General features: G+C 51.2%; 1 protein-coding gene across 1 annotated transcript; it reads left to right on the top strand.

Annotated features, from left to right (window-relative positions):
* The first annotated feature begins 380 nt into the window (after positions 1–380).
* On the top strand, positions 381–17,207 carry LOC130381855 (diphosphoinositol polyphosphate phosphohydrolase 3-beta-like). Its single transcript, XM_056589669.1, has 5 exons — positions 381–841; positions 11,764–11,874; positions 13,878–13,922; positions 14,583–14,670; positions 15,585–17,207. Exons 1-5 carry the CDS (start codon positions 743–745, stop codon positions 15,797–15,799), a joined length of 558 nt encoding a protein of 185 aa, XP_056445644.1. The 5' UTR covers positions 381–742; the 3' UTR covers positions 15,800–17,207.
* Positions 17,208–18,723: the final 1,516 nt, after the last annotated feature.

Below are 18,723 nucleotides of genomic sequence, written 5' to 3'. Positions count from 1 at the left end.
TTAAAATCGAAAGGTGTTGTCGTGTAAGGTTTATAGTTTGAGTTTTTTCCTTTAAGCACATTTATGGGTCCCGAAAAAGACGCAGTGCAGCCAGCGTACCCCCACCCATCTCTGGTTTCATAAATGCACAGAACCGCCACTCCGACCCGTCCGCACGGGCCGGCATTCAGCGGGGAGGACGGACTCCGAAGCGGCCCGAGTTACTCGCACTGTTTTTCAATGAAGCGCAAATGACTAGTGACGCGCACTTCCAACACAAGCCCGTTTTCTCCGAGCAAGTGGCCTTGTGTCCATTGTACTGACTCAGCGACGGCCATGCGCAATAGCGCCGGAGCAGAGGAGGGTTGTCTGTGTGGGCTGTACATAAGATCCCCGCCTCCCCTCTGACGAGAGAACTGCACACACACACACACACACACACACACACACACACACACACACACACACACACACACACACACTAGTCGAATGGCGTGTATGGAGAACTGGGAACCCTGGCTACACGCATTACAATTAGGCAAGAACACGGAGTGTATGGTCCGTATCCACCGACGCATGGGAGAATACCGATCGGTTTCCCGGTGAACGGTTCTCCTGGTTCTCCTGCTCTGGATTTCGCTGCCTTTTCCCGCTGAGCCCCGCGGATGCTGATTTTCTCTCCGTCACAGAAAAGAGAAGCGATGCGGTGGTGACTCCACTGGCCGAACCGGGATTCAGTTTGTTCGGGTGGTCGACATCATCCATGATGAAGTTCAAGCCGAACCAGACCAGGACCTACGATGGAGAGGGCTTCAAGAAGCGGGCGGCGTGTCTGTGTTTCAAGAACGAGCGTGAGGAGGAGGTAGGGGACCCCGCAGCGGCGGCCGCTGGACGACTGCATATCAATAAGCTTGTCATTGATTATTTGTGATTTATTTGTTAACGGCTTCCATGCCATGTATAGGATAGTGTTGCACCACGCCGCCAGCCCGGTGTCCGTAACATATGCTCTAACCTTTAAGTGTTAACGTGTAGCTCCTGCGTACAGGGTTACGTGTAAGTGTTTAATTTATCTTTTAGGGTTACCCCACGCGGATAAACGCACATTGTCAGTTATGCGCGTGGCTCGCACGTGAAGCAACCGGTTTCCAGCTCTTTTTTTTTATTTTTTTTAAAGGGTTGTTGGAGCTGGTCGCCCGGGGCTATCCAGTTCAGGCTAGTTTGAGAACGCGAGGGGGCGAGTAGGCTGAGAGGGGATCCTGAGTTGTAGCGTTATCCCGGTGCACCTGAACGCAATTTCCGGTGACTTACTTGCTATCAGCTGTAGTGTGTACCCCAGTTAACAGTCCTCACAACGAGAATTGTAAGAACGTGACAACAACTGCAAGGAGAATACATGTGTCGTTTTTACTAAAAATGTAACAAAGAATTAAGAATATCCGAAATATGTAAAGGACAATGTACTCCTCTAGCGGGGCACACCCTCCTGCTCGTTGCTCGCTGCTAAACCTATGGAACTGAAAGTCCCGCCTCCTCGCCCTTAACGCTCATTACGAGCATCCCGTACCGACGTTCTGTCGTGCGATGAGAACGCCTGGGAAGGAGGTTTACACAAATAAAACCAACATTGTAGGCGGTCATGACGAGCTTTCGGGATGATAACATTGTTCACTGAATATAGGCCGAGTTAGATCGTTTTCAACGTGTGTATTTGGTTATGTATGGTCATCATGCAGTTGCTTTCCTAAGGCAGCCGGCTCGGTTGGATAAGGGTATATTATGGGTATTTAAAGGGGCTATGCACTGCCTGAACAGGCCGCGCCGTGATGGACGCAAACACGCATTTGTTATGTATTTTTCCTGAATCTTTAATATAATGTCTGCAGTACCTGGTCTATAAAAGTGCCTGGGTTGTTTTTGAAGCTTTTATGCTCGACAACCTGGCGCAACAGGAACTGTTGAACGCTTGAAATGGCTAAAATGCTCTGCAAATAAACAGCGGCAGTAGACGAGTTATGTAATAAAAAGCTCCCAACATAGTCTGACATCATAAGACTGTTACGGCAAGATCCGTCTGAGCCGTTACTTTGTGAGATTTGGGGGACAAGCGGGGTCGTGTTGCGGTTACTCAAATACTAGTCTGCTCAAATCCAAACAGCCAGCTGAGCTGCTCTCACTGAAATGCTCCGACTCTGTCGACCAGCACATACGGTCCCCTAAAGTGGCCGTTCTCAGTGTAAAGCACACCGGTCATGGTGTTCTTTAAGGACATCTGCTTCACCACCCTTCAATTCATTCTATCACCCTGTCAACCAACACATCAACAACCCCCCCCCCCCCACACACACACACACACACACTCAGTATAGCTCAGGTGGATTAGGTAGTAATAGACAGGCCAGGTTACTGTTTTGTTTCGGACAAAAAGTGCCAGGTTGTCCTTGAGCAGTTCCTAGGCTGCACCCTTCGTGTGTGTGTGTGTGTGTGTGTGTGTGTGTGTGTGTGTGTGTGTGTGTGTGTGTGTGTGTGTGTGTGTGTGTGTGTGTGTGTGTGTGTGTGTGTGTGTGTGTGTGTGTGTGTGTGTGTGTGTGTGTGTGTGTCGGGGGGGGGTTAGCACACACAGGTGAATCGTTACATACTTGACTCAGCCGTCCTTTGTGTTTGTGACAGTCTGCCAAAACATGAGCTCTGTACTCTGGATGAACACTGTTGTTGAGATCAGGACAAAGGCCATACCCCCCCCCCCCCCCCCCCCCCCTGTTAAACTCAGCCGTCACCTGAGTTTAACAGAACCTGAAAAGGCACTTGGCGCGTGGGTACAAAGGACTGCCCTATTGTTCATTAATGTGTTATTGCTATTGGATATCTCGGCCCAATCTTATTTGCGCGTCCACGCTGACACACACACACACACACACACACGCACACGCACACACACACAGTCGGGAACCGTGGCAACACGCGTGGACCGTGCGGTCCTTAGCGCTGAGCTTCTGAACGGAGCCGCCTCTACCGGGACCCCGGGCGGAGGGTTGGGGATCGATCGGAGACCTCTGGGGGGAACATGGAGGCCAGGACGGGGCTCGGCCCGGCGGGGCTCGGCCCGGCGGGGCTCGGCCCGGCGGGGCTCGGCTCGGCCCGGCGGGGCGGTCACGGCTGCTCAGACCACCAGAGTAACGTCCACGGGGCCGGGCTCCTCTGGTCTGTGACCCTCTGAGGTACGGTGGCTGGCCGGGTCCGCTGAGGTCAAACCCCTCGCTGAGGGAAGGTTTAAAGCATTATGAGACGTGGATCGAACCCAGTACCAAGAGGTCCAGGGTTCGATCCCCAATGTCCGCAGCGCTCTAACCTCCCTTCTTGCTCCTGAACTACGACATGTATTTGAGATCGCTGTATGTCCCTTTGGGTAAAAGTGTCTCTTCTAAATGACTAAATAGGAAACATGATAGTCCAAGCAGCACAGCTTCATGGGTGTAATGTAGTAGACTGGTCTATAATTGTACGGACCAGATTGATGAACATTGAAAACACATGTTGAATAATGATACAGTAATTCACCTTTTGACGCCTCATCTCCTGGTATAATAGGCGATTTGACAAGCAGAGTAGGACTATCACACTTATGTATGAGGTGGTGAGCCATCCTCATGTCCAGTAAGTCGAGGTAGTAGTGACACATTAATTAAAATAAAGCCATGTCCAATAATTCAGACTTTTATTATTGGGCTGATGTGATTTAAACGACAAGGGAATTTCGTTCATCTTCTCTGTCAGCAGACCTAAATTTGATCAACTCTAAAGAAAAAGTTCACCTCAATATTACCGTGACATTAATGAAATTGAGTCCATCAAATGTAATTAAAATTGATGCAGATTAGGAGGACTGACCTAACACCTGACGCCTTGTTGTAAGCTACTGTCACAACAGAACTCCAGTTACCTCAGATATTTCCTGACTTCGTTTTGTGAAGTGAAAGGCGATCGCTTTCTTCCTCCTCCTTTGTAATTTACAGCATCTTTGTGAAAGCCGAACACAAAGCCAGCCGCCTCTAACAAGACGACCGTGACGAGTGTTTTATATTTCGCTGTAACATCGCGACTCTCACATGTCTATTTAAACGCCGCTATGTCTTTGCGGATTGTGCTCCTCTATCCGCCCTATGTCCTGGTTTATTGTGCTATGCCCTCCGCTCTTCTCTTCTTGATCCCTGCACCGCCTCGCTGCCAACACCCTGCTTGGCATTTCAACCCTCCTGTGTGTGACGGTTCCAGGCGTCCCCCCTTTGGGACCGGGAGGTGTTTATGTTCCCTGGAAGATTACCTCTCTGTGGTGTCCGGGCTACGAGCTTAAACCCACTTCATCGTCGCTAATGTTTCGATACAGCCAAGCTTTTACGCCTCAAATTCGATTATCGCGTCTGAACCCATGCGCGTTTCTTTTAAATAAATATTATTATTTATTAAATATTTTTCATTCAAAGGCGATTTCAAATAAAGCCATACTGAACGAAAAGATTACCAAACTTTTCAACTTTCGGTGATATTCACGGGAAAAGTGTAGAGATGCTTGGGGGTTAAGTCGTCCGTGGGTGGGAGTGGTCATCGGAGAGTGTTCCTGATTAATGAATATCTCATCCTGATTGGCTGATAACTAAACGCATAAAAAGCTTCCGTGGTTCAAGCTAGAACCAAGAGCCTGCAAATGATATGATGAGAGTCATATCATCAAAATACTTAGATGTATTCTATATGACAGATGACTATATGGGACACAATAGTCATCATCTATGGTCCTCTAATCTATGAATGAAACCTTTGACTTGACAGAGGATTAAGTTAGTTAGTTGAGCTGTTTTCAAAATGAGGTGTTTTGAGGCGGTTGCTCCACACTGCTCTATTTAAAGACCGGATTCAGCGAAGCGAGTAGGAATAAAAAAACAGACCCAATTAGCGTTCCTGAGTTGTTTCACTCATACTGGCTTTCAGAAGTCGTTTCAGGCTGATAAGTAACCAGATATTTGCATATCTTTCTAAAGTTGTGGCAGGTTTTCTCTCTCCACGCAATCTTATCACCTTCATCAACCCTACTCAGCTGGTATTCCCGAAATGTGCTTTTCACGCTAACATCTGATAATACAGTATCTAAAACCACGCAGTAACCCTGCGTGATGTTGTGATCATTCCAGTTCTTCTATGACCACACTGGTCAGGCCGGACGGTTCCAGTCAGGCTTCAGTTGGCCTGGCGTCAACAGCAATCATCCTGTTTATACTGTGTAGAGTGGATTGCTTGAATGAAACAGCCCTTTTCCATTGAAACTACGGCAATGAGATAAATACGTCCGAGCCTAGGATGAATGTAGTGGAGTAAACATACCAAGACTTCTAAACATTTTAGTCAACCTAACCGACAAAGTGCTTCCTAGTATCCCAGTGACAAAATATGAAGAACATGCTCTCCAAATAACATAGAACCCATTAAATGTGCAAAGCCAATCGATGGCTCTCCAAGCCTTCTCGATGGTCTCTCCCGGAGTAGGGGCGGTCTATTTCGGCCCCCCTTCGCCACTCCCCCCCCCACACGCCCCAGATCGCGGATGTTCCGGTCTCTCCCGCCCCTGACCTCTCCTCAAGTAGGTGTGAGCCTGTACTTTTTCCACAAAGTGCTGCATGCTTTTGTTGTGTACCATGGACAATCCTTCTGATGGGTGTCCTTCTGGACCCCTCTCCCTCCCCCCCCCCCCTGCCCCCCCCCCCCACCCCCACCCCACCCCTCACCCCCTACCCCACCCCTCACCCCCTACCCCACCCCTCACCCCCTACCCCACCCCCCACCCCCACCCCACCCCTCACCCCCTACCCCACCCACCACCAGCAAGCCAATCTAGCCAAGACCCATACCCCCTGACTGACGCCCAGTAGCCGGGGAGCTGCTGGACAGATCGGTCACCTCTGGTTACATTGAGAGGGGAGGGAAGAGCAGAAGGAGAGAGGAAGAGTGCAAAGAGTCCCACCATCCAATCTACGTACGCAGCACCCTCCTCTGATACGGGTCGTTTGATATCGCAGAGATTACCAGAAGCTCTTCCTGATTCCTCGAAAAAGACAATTCAAAGTTCTAAAGAAAATAACTTGCCGAAGGCATTTGAAGACATAAAAAAAGCCCCACAGGATCTGACCCCTGTTGACCCGGAAGCTATTCTCCTTTGTGTTCTGTAAACAGACAATCCGCCTGGAGAAGGTCTTATCCCTTTCAGGTCCTCATCTAGTGTCAGAAACCAAAACCAAAACACTGTCTCTCTGTCTGTCTGTCTGTCTGTCTGTCTGTCTGTCTGTCTGTCTGTCTGTCTGTCTGTCTGTCTGTCTGTCTGTCACCCAGAGCCACGCGCTCATATTTTCAAAGAAAGGGGGTAGGCTGCTTTGAAAATAGTCTTCTCGGTAGGTCCCTCACCCGGAGGTGGCGGGAGAAGTGGGTTGCCAGGTCCTTCTCGGTAGGTTACTCACCCGGAGGTGGCGGGAGAAGTGGGTTGCCAGGTCCTTCTCGGTAGGTTACTCACCCGGAGGTGGCGGGAGAAGTGGGTTGCCAGGTCCTTCTCGGTAGGTTACTCACCCGGAGGTGGCGGGAGAAGTGGGTTGCCAGGTCCTTCTCGGTAGGTTACTCACCCGGAGGTGGCGGGAGAAGTGGGTTGCCAGGTCCTTCTCGGTAGGTCCCTCACCCGGAGGTGGCGGGAGAAGTGGGTTGCCAGGTCCTTCTCGGTAGGTTACTCACCCGGAGGTGGCGGGAGAAGTGGGTTGCCAGGTCCTTCTCGGTAGGTTACTCACCCGGAGGTGGCGGGAGAAGTGGGTTGCCAGGTCCTTCTCGGTAGGTCCCTCACCCGGAGGTGGCGGGAGAAGTGGGTTGCCAGGTCCTTCTCGGTAGGTTACTCACCCGGAGGTGGCGGGAGAAGTGGGTTGCCAGGTCCTTCTCGGTGTATTTATACCGAGTTCACGCACACGTACGAGAACACAACCTTGAGCGGACCGCTGACGCGCCGACGCATTTAAACACCTCTTCCTGTCCGTCCGTGCATCTACTGTGCACGCACATTGAAACCTAAATATACATACAAACGCCGTACATAGGATCATACACGCCGTATATAGAATACATACACGCCGTATATAGAATACATACACGCCGTATATAGAATACATACACGCCTTAGGCCTAAAAAATAAAAAAGTTTGGTTCCTGTTGGTTGTCAGTTGAGGTCATGGGTAGGTAGGGAATTTATTTTATTTTTTTATTTTATTTTTTCCAGCTGCAGCGAATGATTGGTAGGTTGTTTTCATTTAAAAACAAGAAAATTCTCTCATCCATGTACAGAATGAAGAGGTGCTGTACCAAAACGTAATTATAGTTTGCATCAAAAAAAGAAAAATCGTTTTTTTTTTTTTTAAAGCTCATAAAATGATTTGGGTCGCACATAAATTTACATGGTCGGTCGGAAACCGGAACCAAACATTTTTTTTTTTTAGGCCTTATATAGAATACATACACGCCGTATCTATATGTCAAGCATGCGTGACCTTTCCCATACTACCCCCCCGCCCCCCTTGTTTACATGCTAAGAGGAACTATAAAACATTCAGACGTCAGGTGGGCCACTCAACAGCCCCGCCCCCTGGCACGGCCCCGCCCCCGGCCCGCCCCCTGGCACGGCCCCGCCCACCGGCCCCGCCCCCTGGCACGGCCCCGACCCCGCCCACCGGCCCCGCCCCCTGGCACGGCCCCGCCCCCCGGCATGGGCACGGTTCCCCCCCCCCAGCTGGTAGAGGAGCGGGTGTCTCCTGTAACGCAGCCCGACCCACAATGCAACGCTTCCCCCGGACGTGCTGGCGAAATCGTCACGGCGAAACGGCGTCACGTCCCTTTGGGGGGGGGGGGGCGCTCAAAGTGCCTTTTTGTTTGTTAACGATACGGTCGCAAATCCAATTTGGAGAGCACCAGAGGGGTGAGTTTGGAGAGCGCCAGAGGGGTGAGTTTGGGGAGCGCCAGAGGGGTGAGTTTGGGGAGCGCCAGAGGGGTGAGTTTGGAGAGCGCCAGAGGGGTGAGTTTGGAGAGGGGCGCCAGAGGGGTGAGTTTGGGGAGCGCCAGAGGGGTGAGTTTGGAGAGCGCCAGAGGGGTGAGTTTGGAGAGCGCCAGAGGGGTGAGTTTGGAGAGCGCCAGAGGGGTGAGTTTGGGGAGCGCCAGAGGGGTGAGTTTGGAGAGCGCCAGAGGGGTGAGTTTGGAGAGCGCCAGAGGGGTGAGTTTGGAGAGCGCCAGAGGGGTGAGTTTGGAGAGCGCCAGAGGGGTGAGTTTGGGGAGCGCCAGAGGGGTGAGTTTGGAGAGCGCCAGAGGGGTGAGTTTGGAGAGGGGCGCCAGAGGGGTGAGTTTGGAGAGGGGCGCCAGAGGGGTGAGTTTGGGGAGGAGCGCCAGAGGGGTGAGTTTGGAGAGCGCCAGAGGGGTGAGTTTGGAGAGCGCCAGAGGGGTGAGTTTGGGGAGCGCCAGAGGGGTGAGTTTGGAGAGCGCCAGAGGGGTGAGTTTGGAGAGGAGCGCCAGAGGGGTGAGTTTGGAGAGGGGCGCCAGAGGGGTGAGTTTGGAGAGGAGCGCCAGAGGGGTGAGTTTGGAGAGGAGCGCCAGAGGGGTGAGTTTGGGGAGCGCCAGAGGGGTGAGTTTGGAGAGCGCCAGAGGGGTGAGTTTGGAGAGGAGCGCCAGAGGGGTGAGTTTGGAGAGGGGCGCCAGAGGGGTGAGTTTGGAGAGGAGCGCCAGAGGGGTGAGTTTGGAGAGCGCCAGAGGGGTGAGTTTGGAGAGCGCCAGAGGGGTGAGTTTGGAGAGCGCCAGAGGGGTGAGTTTGAGGCATGAGTCTGGATTAGCGGACAAGGCCGGATTAGTGACACGGCGATCTGCGGACAGGCCGAGGGGAACAGGAAGGCCAATAGTTATGAATGCATGATTATGATACTATAATAAATAACAAGAGCGACTCCAAACCGTACTGTTTATAACACCCAGAATGCACCTGACACCACCCGGTACATACGGGCCGTGGTGTCCGTCAGAAGGAGACTGAAGTGCCTCCCTGGGTTCTATATTTAGTCGGGACACGGACCTCGTTACGATCTGCAAAGACCCCGGACCAGGTGTTAATCACCAGCATGACCCCCAAGACTTATCTCATCCCGCTTCCCCCGGGGGAGGGCGAGTGTGTCACGGGGTGCACGTGTGTGTGTGTGCAGAGGTGTGTGTGTGTGCGCGTGTGTGCAGAGGTGTGTGTGTGTGTCCCGGTGGTCCCCTCCTGTGTTGTGGTCCGTGTGTTGACAGCCAGAGGCATCGGGGACGGGACCCCCGGAGCCCCCGTATCGCGCTACAGTGCAGCTGTAGTGTAATCCGACCCCCCCCCCCCGGGGCAGACCGCTCGACCCCGGGGCCCCGAGTGGAGCCGGCCCCCCGGGCCCCGTCCCCCTGACTGTTCACCGGGCTCCGGGGGCGCTGGCTGGAGCCCCTCCAGGAGCGCTGGGGGTTGAACTCCCCTCACTGGAGAGGGAGGGGGCGCCTGACATTTCAGAAAGACGTTCCCAAAGCGCCGGCTCGGAAAATAGGGAACGTCAGCAGCAGGACGGGGGGCGCTGGGAACCTCAGGATTCAGACGGAGGTTTACGGCCGGAGACAGATGAAGGGCGAAGGTCGCTCGTTGTGGTCGATACGGGAGATCATTGCTTCATATGGAGATCACTGCTTCATAGTGAGATCACTGCTTCATACGGGAGATCACTGCTTCATATGGAGATCACTGCTTCATAGTGATATCACTGCTTCATATGGAGATCACTGCTTCATAGGGGAGATCACTGCTTCATATGGAGATCACTGCTTCATAGTGAGATCACTGCTTCATAGGGGAGATCACTGCTTCATATGGAGATCACTGCTTCATAGTGAGATCACTGCTTCATGGGGGAGATCACTGCTTCATAGTGAGATCACTGCTTCATATGGAGATCACTGCTTCATAGTGAGATCACTGCTTCATAGGGGAGATCACTGCTTCATAGGGGAGATCACTGCTTCATCGGGGAGATCACTGCTTCATAGTGAGATCACTGCTTCATAGGGAGATCACTGCTTCATAGTGAGATCACTGCTTCATAGGGAGATCACTGCTTCATAGTGAGATCACTGCTTCATATGGAGATCACTGCTTCATAGTGAGATCACTGCTTCATGTGGAGATCACTGCTTCATAGTGAGATCACTGCTTCATAGGGGAGATCACTGCTTCATAGTGAGATCACTGCTTCATAGGGAGATCACTGCTTCATATGGAGATCACTGCTTCATAGGGGAGATCACTGCTTCATAGGGGAGATCAGTGCTTCATGGGGAGATCACTGCTTCATGTGGAGATCACTGCTTCATAGTGAGATCACTGCTTCATAGTGAGATCACTGCTTCATGTGGAGATCACTGCTTCATAGTGAGATCACTGCTTCATAGGGGAGATCACTGCTTCATAGTGAGATCACTGCTTCATAGGGGAGATCACTGCTTCATAGTGAGATCACTGCTTCATAGGGGAGATCACTGCTTCATAGTGAGATCGGTGCTTCATGGGGGAGATCACTGCTTCATAGTGAGATCACTGCTTCATAGTGAGATCACTGCTTCATAGGGGAGATCACTGCTTCATAGTGAGATCACTGCTTCATAGGGGAGATCACTGCTTCATAGGGGAGATCACTGCTTCATAGTGAGATCACTGCTTCATAGGGGAGATCACTGCTTCATAGTGAGATCACTGCTTCATGGGGGAGATCACTGCTTCATATTGAGATCACTGCTTCATAGGGAGATCACTGCTTCATAGTGAGATCACTGCTTCATGGGGGAGATCACTGCTTCATATTGAGATCACTGCTTCATGTGTAGATCACTGCTTCATAGGGGAGATCACTGCTTCATATGGAGATCACTGCTTCATAGGGGAGATCACTGCTTCATAGGGGAGATCACTGCTTCATAGGGGAGATCACTGCTTCATATGGAGATCACTGCTTCATAGGGGAGATCACTGCTTCATAGTGAGATCACTGCTTCATATGGAGATCACTGCTTCATAGGGAGATCACTGCTTCATAGGGAGATCACTGCTTCATGGTGAGATCATTGCTTCATAGGGGAGATCATTGCTTCATAGGGAGATCACTGCTTCATAGGCGTGATGGGATCAGATCTGCGCATGCAGCATCAAACCCTTTCGGCAAAATAGTAGAGGTCATTTGAGTTCTCTGAACGACCAATGAGGTAAATGCAAAATGAAATCAATTTGATGTTGATGACCTTAAGTATTAATAGACGGTTGGGCGATTAATAGATCATCTGGCATTTCACACGGCAATGTCCCATTTTAACCGGCTTTACGAGTTGACATTTGTGTTGAGTTTCTTGTGAGTATTTATTTTCATTGCGACTAACACACACACACACACACACACACACACACACACACACACACACACACACACACACACACACACACACACACACACACACACACACACACACACACACACACACACGTGTCTCATGAACCAGTTTGTTTATCCAGAGTCCAATTTCTTATTTGATCTTCAGGAAAAAGGTTGATAACGACTCGATAGCGAACCCATCGCTCGCTGTGTGGGGGAGCAGAAGGCGAATACGAAGGCGTTGTCTGACATTTGCTGCCCCAGTGTTCACTCTGTGCCCCCCCCCCCCCCCCCCCAGGTGCTGCTGGTCAGCAGCAGCCGCCACCCCGACCAGTGGATCGTCCCCGGGGGGGGCATGGAGCCCGAGGAGGAGCCCTGTGGCGCGGCCGTACGGGAGGTGTTCGAGGAGGTGACCCCCACATCCTCCCTGAGTGTGTGTGTGTGTGTGTGTGTGTGTGTGTGTGTGTGTGTGTGTGTGTGTGTGTGTGTGTGTGTGTGTGTGTGTGTGTGTGTGTGTGTGTGTGTGTGTGTGTGTGTGTGTGTGTGTGTGTGTGTGTGCGTGCGTGCGTGCGTGCTGTGGTTATGTTTGGCACACACACCGTCTCATCTGCAAAAACGATCCAGAAAGCCTCAAGGTGAGGGTTGGTCGTGAACGGTCATCCATGCAAAACGAAGTGGTGAGCCACCTTTGACCTTTGTAGTAAAGCAGTGCGTGTAGAACAGCGCGCCCTGGTTTAACGTTCACCCGCGATACGTCGCCCTGGGAACCATCGCTCTTTACTTAATCTGTGAACCAGTGCCCCCAGTTACAGCGTCGACCCTCGGGGATAGCTTGGCGGTGCGCCCATCAAGGAGAGCGAGAAACGGGGGCTGGGGGGGGGGGGGGGCGGAGGAGGGGGGGGCGACGTGTGCCCGGGCGGGCGGGACCGGAGCGGCTCCGCGGGGACCTCGTGTTCTCCACGACGTCAACAGGCTAAACTTGGCAGCGGGCTGGATTCCAACCCCCCCCCCCCCCCTCCTCTGGCCCGCTGGTCCCCCCCCCCCCCCGCTGGTCACGTCGAGGGGACAGAACCACACTCCTCCAGTATGTTGAGAAGTGGTCCTGGAACGCCAGGGGATGGGGTCATGTGACGCGGCGGTAATCCGACCGGCGTGAAGGAGGCGGGGTCTGAGTCTGGAGAGAAACAACACGGTGAGAGGAGCTAACCAGCGCTACCGCTAGCTACAGGCCGCCCCGGGGGAGGCCCGCGGGGGTCTCCTGCCTTCAGCGGCGCTCTCCGGGGTCGTTCCGGGTGTGGGCGCGGTGCGGCGTGAGACCGGCGGTACACTCCGGTGGAGGGGGGTCTCTCTTCGGTGTTCAGCGCCGCCAACGGTTTCGTTGGCTAAAGTTTACAGCGACGCGCCCGAACCGTAGACTCCCAGACCCCCGATGACCCAGAATGCCCCCGCTGCCCTCAGAGGAACCGCGGGTCCTCCCGTCCTGCTCGGCACGACGCAGATCTCCTGATAACGACGCATCTGTCAAATCCATCTCACACGAGGAAGCCACATCCAACCGGTTCCTAGATAAAGATCAGAACTTCACTGCTAGGATCTCTAGCTCGGCCGATCTGCGACCCCTAAACCACATTAGGCTATTCGACAAACCGAAACCAAACATAGCCATCACCAACGACTATCGACAAACAAACAAGAGTCAGTGGACTGCAGCGCGCCACACGCACATGCACGGGCCAAGACGTGTGTGTGTGTGTGTGTGTGCGCGACGGTGTGTGTGTGTGTGTGTGTGTGTGTGTGTGTGTGTGTGCGTGTATGTGTGTGTGTTTGTGTGTGTGTGCGTGTGTGTGTGCGTGCGTGCGTGCCTGAGAATAAGCCAAGATGCCAGACCTGCTTATTAAAAAAGGCTGAAATATGAAATAAAAATAGTTTGCGTGCCTGGTGATGTAGAGATGACACTGTTGTGGCCTCACTGCTAGGTTAAGCGTCTATGCTGGACCACAGAAGATGGCAGCCGGACAGACAGTTTCTGTCTTGTAAATAGTTGTTTAATGACGCACTGTGTGCGGCCACAGAGTCGGCCGTAGTGCGTCCAGAAAGGACATCTGTCTCTGACAATCCGTCCTGGGATCCAGTGAGCTGCAGACAGGTCATAAAACAGGTTTCAGATGAGGCAGCAGAATCTTTGGCGTGCTGGAGTCTGGGACACTGATTGAATGAGCTCTGATCGGCTTGATAGACGATACGTAATGTGGTTTATGTCTGATGATGCGCTTCTGCTTTTACCTACCTGCTGCTCACACATACACACGTGATCACAGCATTCCCCTCACAGCCATGCAGACGTTGGTTCGGCCTAATGTTTTATGAACATTAATGCATTAATAATAACATTCCATTTGTGTTCTCCTTCAGGCCGGGGTCAGGGGTCAGCTGGGTCGTCTGCTGGGCGTATTCGAGGTACGTCCCGGACGTGTTACCTCGTTTCATTAACAGAATCTTCTATTCCCCATTTGTATGTTGTATTGCAGCTCTGCTGTAGATGATGTTATGTCGTAACTTAATGTTTCTATGTTATCTTTAGAGATGAGATTAAAGTTAAATAAACTCCTGTTTAAAAGCACATTGGGGAAGAGCTCCTCCTCTCTCACCATGGAGGGTTCAGACCCCAGCGCTGTGAGCCCCTCTCCCTCTGGTCTCACTCCCCTGGAGACGTGAACTCACTCCTCTGTTTTCCTCCTCCTCCTCCTCCTCCTCCTCCTCTTCCTCTTCCTCTTCCTCTTCCTCTTCCTCTTCCTCCTCCTCCTTCACCCTCCTCCCCGCCCCTCTCCTCCCCCTCCCCCTCCTCCTCCTCCTCCTCTTCCTCCTCCACCTCCTCCTCCACCTCCTCTGTTCTCCTCCTCTTCCTCCTCCTCCTCCTCTTCCTCCTCCTCTTCCTCCTCCTCCTCTTCCTCCTCTTCCTCCTCCTCCTCCTCCTCTTCTTCCTCTTCCTCCTCCACCTCCTCCTCCACCTCCTCTGTTCTCCTCCTCTTCCTCCTCCTCCTCCTCCGCCTCTTCCTCCTCCTCTTCCTCCTCCTCCTCTTCCTCCTCTTCCTCCTCTTCCTCCTCTCCGTCCGACAGCAAAACCAGGACCGGAAGCACCGGACGTACGTCTACGTGCTGACGGTGACGGAGACGCTGGAGGCCTGGGAGGACTCCGTCAACATCGGTGAGACACCCCTCCCCCCCCACCCCCCACCTCCCACCCCACCCCACCCGGCGGGGGCGACTCAGAAGGGCTGGGGGGCTTTAGGGGCGGGAGGGAGGAGAGGGGCGGGGAGGAGGGTGGAGGGGGAGGGGGAGGAGGAGGGGGAGGAGAGGAGAGGGAGGAGGAGGAGAGGAGGAGGAGGAGGGGGAGGGGGAGGAGGAGGAGGAGGAGGAGGAGGGGGGAGGAGAGGGGCGGGGAGGAGGGTGAAGGAGGAGGAGGGTGGAGGAGGAGGAGGGTGTTAGCATGCGGCCGTGGTGCAGAATGGATCCTGGATGTAGAAGCTGTGTTCAGTATTTACAGTAGAAAGCTGTGTTCAGTATTTACAGTAAAAAGCTGAGTTCAGTATTTACGGTAGAAAGCTGTGTTCAGTATTTACAGTAGAAAGTGTCGCCTGTCGTTTCCCGGTGAACGGTTCCTACGTCTACAGTAGGGAGGAGTGTGTAGAGTGTGTATCAGGCTCTGATTGCTTTTGTGCGTTTGTGTGGATGTGTTGGGGCATGCTCTCACGCGAGCCTGCAAACTATGAGATTTGGGATAAGTAGACCAAGCAGCAAATACACAACACATAACACGTACACAACACACAACACATTCACAACACACACACAACACACTGCTTCAGGAGGGCTCCAGAGAGACTATGTTAACGTACTGGACTTTTAGTATGACTTAGTTATGATCAAATTAACTGCACCGTACCTCTAGAATAACAGTCAATAACAGTCAATAAACCTAAAGAAAATACTCTCGCTGCAAACACACCAGTTCCTTGGTTAAGCTTATCCGTTCAAATGAGGACTTACTGAATCTCTACCAACGTGTGAGAGCTGAGCGGCGGTGAGCTGACTGCGGTGGCGCTCTGTCTCCCCCTGCAGGCCGTAAGCGGGAGTGGTTCACGGTGGACGAGGCCATCAAGGTGTTGCAGAGCCACAAGCCCGTCCACGCCGAGTACCTGCGGCGGCTCCAGCTGAGCTGCTCGCCCACCAACGGCAACTCCTTACCGCCCGGACCCCCGCCCAACGACAACTACCCCCACTACAGCGCCCCCGCCCCCCCCACGCCCACCGTTCTGGGGTCCTCGTGCAGATAGGACTGCTCCACCCTGACCCCCACCCCCCCCCCCCCTGGCCTCCACTTTACTGTCCGGCCGCAGAACGTCTGTACAGTCTACTTGCATTTTCTCTCTTTTCTGTTTCGGCATGTCTGTGCTTTGGGTTTCTGTTCCGGTTTATTGAGTATGAGAATTGTTTCTAAGCTCCGCCCCCTCAACCAAAGCCGGACCCCGGCGCGGTTTGGCGGTTGAACATTGCTAGCATACATGCTACCCGCCGCGCCGAGGGATGCTAACGGACAAACGGACAAAACAAGGAGAGGAGAGGAAGGAAACAAGGAAAGGAGAGGAAGGAATCAAGAGATGGGCTTATGATGTGTTGGACGCCTTAAAGGCTCGTCTGTGAGAAAGTTCGTCCACTTTGGTTTTTAGTTGCATTATCTGACGGTAAACTCAAGATTAGCCCTTAACTTAAGATGATTGGTTGCTATGTGGGCTTGGATCTGTGAAAGGACGTCGCCTTTGATTTATGAAAAATAACAAAAAACGGATGGCCTGAAAGTTATATTTATTAGTATTATAATCTCGATAATTACCTAGGTATGAAGTATTTACTGATCAAAAATTGTCTAAGGTTTTAGGCGCTAAGTTTAAATTGACCTTTGTTAGGGGGTTGAATGGTGAGTTGGCAGGTTTAACGAGGTCACCGTAACTTACTCTGAGCGGAGGGGGTCAAAGGTTAAAGGTCATGGCATCCCACTGTACTCGACGCGTGCCGGGGGGGAGGGGGGTTGGGGCGCTACCTCACAACTGAACTGATAACTGGAAAGTCGCCCATCGACACAAAGCCGCAGATTTAAGTCCTCGCTACCGCGGTTAGCCTCTTCAAGCTAACTCGTCTGACAAGAAACCAACCCGACAGATGGGTCGTTTGTCCCTTTTACGCTCCACACTCACACACACACACACACACACACACACACACACACACACACACACACACACACACACACACACACACACACACACACACACACACACACACACTCAAACACACCTTTAATCAGTTTATATATTTTCGCCCAATCCCTGACCTCGCGTCGGGAGATTGTTCGGGATGTATTTAACGGTGCAAAGTCTCTATCTCTGTCTTAAAATCATTTATTTCTTCTTTTTTTATGGTGATCACCTTAAATATTGGATCCCTGCCGTCTCTACACGGCCAATGTGTGCGGGCGATCCTATCAGAACTGAGGGGGAGATGAGGTCATGTCTTCAAAACCGTTTGATAGCAGGTTTACCCTAACATCTGGCCTCTGACGAACATGTTGTCACTGATACTACTCAATAGTACAGAGTTTAAAGTGCTTTGGACCTGGGATAGCCTACATCTGCATACTCACGAATATAATTATCAACAGGATCTGTTTCTCGTAAGCCTAATATCATGCTCTTGTTAAAAAAATATCGATCAGGTTGAAAATATTGAACTATTTAAAGAATTGGCTAATAGCTGTCTACTAATGAAGGGCTTGCCTTAACTGCTCTCTCCACTCTACGTCAATAGATTTCACCTTTTACAATTTTACAAGATTTAGGGATAAAAACTCAAATAAACATGTTGTCTCTGAAACAGAAGCCTGTAGTTTAGTGGAGTTAACGTGCAAGGAACACGTTGTTTAAATACAGGTGAGGGCACCGGTGTGAGTTTGTTTTATATACTTGGGGGAATCGCCAGGTGACAGTCGTGTGTTGACAACCTGCATATTTATTCCCGGTCTGTAGAAGTCGCTTCTTTAACTTGAAAAACTCTGATTGCTGTACGAGGTCCGACCGACCGGCTTATCGTCTTCCAACTGTCTGGACTCAAACCCCTGCGACCGATTTCTATGCTGACCGATGAATGATGACTGAAACCTTTAACACGGAAAACGGCTTGTAAATAGATTTGAAGAGAATTTATGTTGAGAGTATGTTTTAAAAAAAGAAATGTTGCGGAAATAGTGACCAGGAATGCACATCTGCAACTTGTCTTCATATTTTATATATTTGTTTTTTTGTTTTTGTCTTTTTAATTTTTTAACAATGTACAAAGAAGGAAAGAGAAAGAAAAAGAGATGTGAAAAGATCCTTCTGGAAATGTGTTGATGTGTTGTTGATGATGAGTGGTTTGGATATGCTTCAAGATGATGGTTGTTGCTTGTGACTTGATGTGGGTAATGTGGAAAATGTCGATGTCAGAAAGAACCGCATTTTGAAGGCTTTTTATAGGGAAGTGATCAGACCTGATCAATGAATGAAGAGCATTTCAGATCCAAAACAAATCCAGGGAAACTCGATATGAATATGTGAATATGTAAACAAATGAGAAAAAGTTATTCCTCAAACAATCAACCAACCCGAAATACCAGGATTATTCAAATATACATAATGGTTTTTGAAATCCATATAGCATATACAGAATGGTCTAGCAAGCTGTTGAGAGTATCGAAGGTTTAGGGTTATGGGTTTCTAGGGTTTACGATGATGAGAGAGGATTATGATCTAAAAAAAGAAGGTGTATGTGTGTTTCTACAAGGCAGAGATGTTTAGCCTGTTTATTTCACGAGGTGAAACCCGCCCCCTACTGGTCGGTGGGCGCAGTGCATCAAAACAGACAACATGAGGCTGCACAGTGTCTTACCTTAGCGGAGGGGTGAACTTGAGTGTCTGTCGATAAAGTTGTTTTTGTATTTATTATTGTTCACACACTTAGGGAGCACATCACCTCTAGACACAGGCTAGCGGCTCTGGACATCTCACTGACTCAAACACGTTGGTTTGGTTTGGATGAGTGTGAAGAGATTCAAACTCTACGTGATGTCCTTTAATGAAATCAAATTCGTCAAAAGTGGCATATGGAACTAAATGTTTCCCACAACTTGTTGGAATTTGTTTGTAATACTGGATCCAGATTTATGAGA

Source organism: Gadus chalcogrammus, chromosome 4 (assembly GCF_026213295.1).
Source record: "Gadus chalcogrammus isolate NIFS_2021 chromosome 4, NIFS_Gcha_1.0, whole genome shotgun sequence".
In the NCBI taxonomy this organism is placed as follows: domain Eukaryota; kingdom Metazoa; phylum Chordata; class Actinopteri; order Gadiformes; family Gadidae; genus Gadus; species Gadus chalcogrammus.
The sequence above is the reverse complement of the archived record's forward strand: the minus strand, read 5'-3'. Positions and strand labels throughout refer to the sequence as shown.

What these genes read in the sequence shown, in the direction of transcription:
- LOC130381855 (XM_056589669.1), top strand. Translation starts at nt 743, where the DNA reads ATGATGAAGTTCAAGCCGAACCAGACCAGGACCTACGATGGAGAGGGC. An exon ending in TACGGGAGGTGTTCGAGGAG is followed by an intron (nt 11,875 to 13,877) that starts GTGACCCCCACA and finishes GTTCTCCTTCAG; the next exon opens with GCCGGGGTCAGGGGTCAGCT. An exon ending in GTCTGCTGGGCGTATTCGAG is followed by an intron (nt 13,923 to 14,582) that starts GTACGTCCCGGA and finishes TCCGTCCGACAG; the next exon opens with CAAAACCAGGACCGGAAGCA.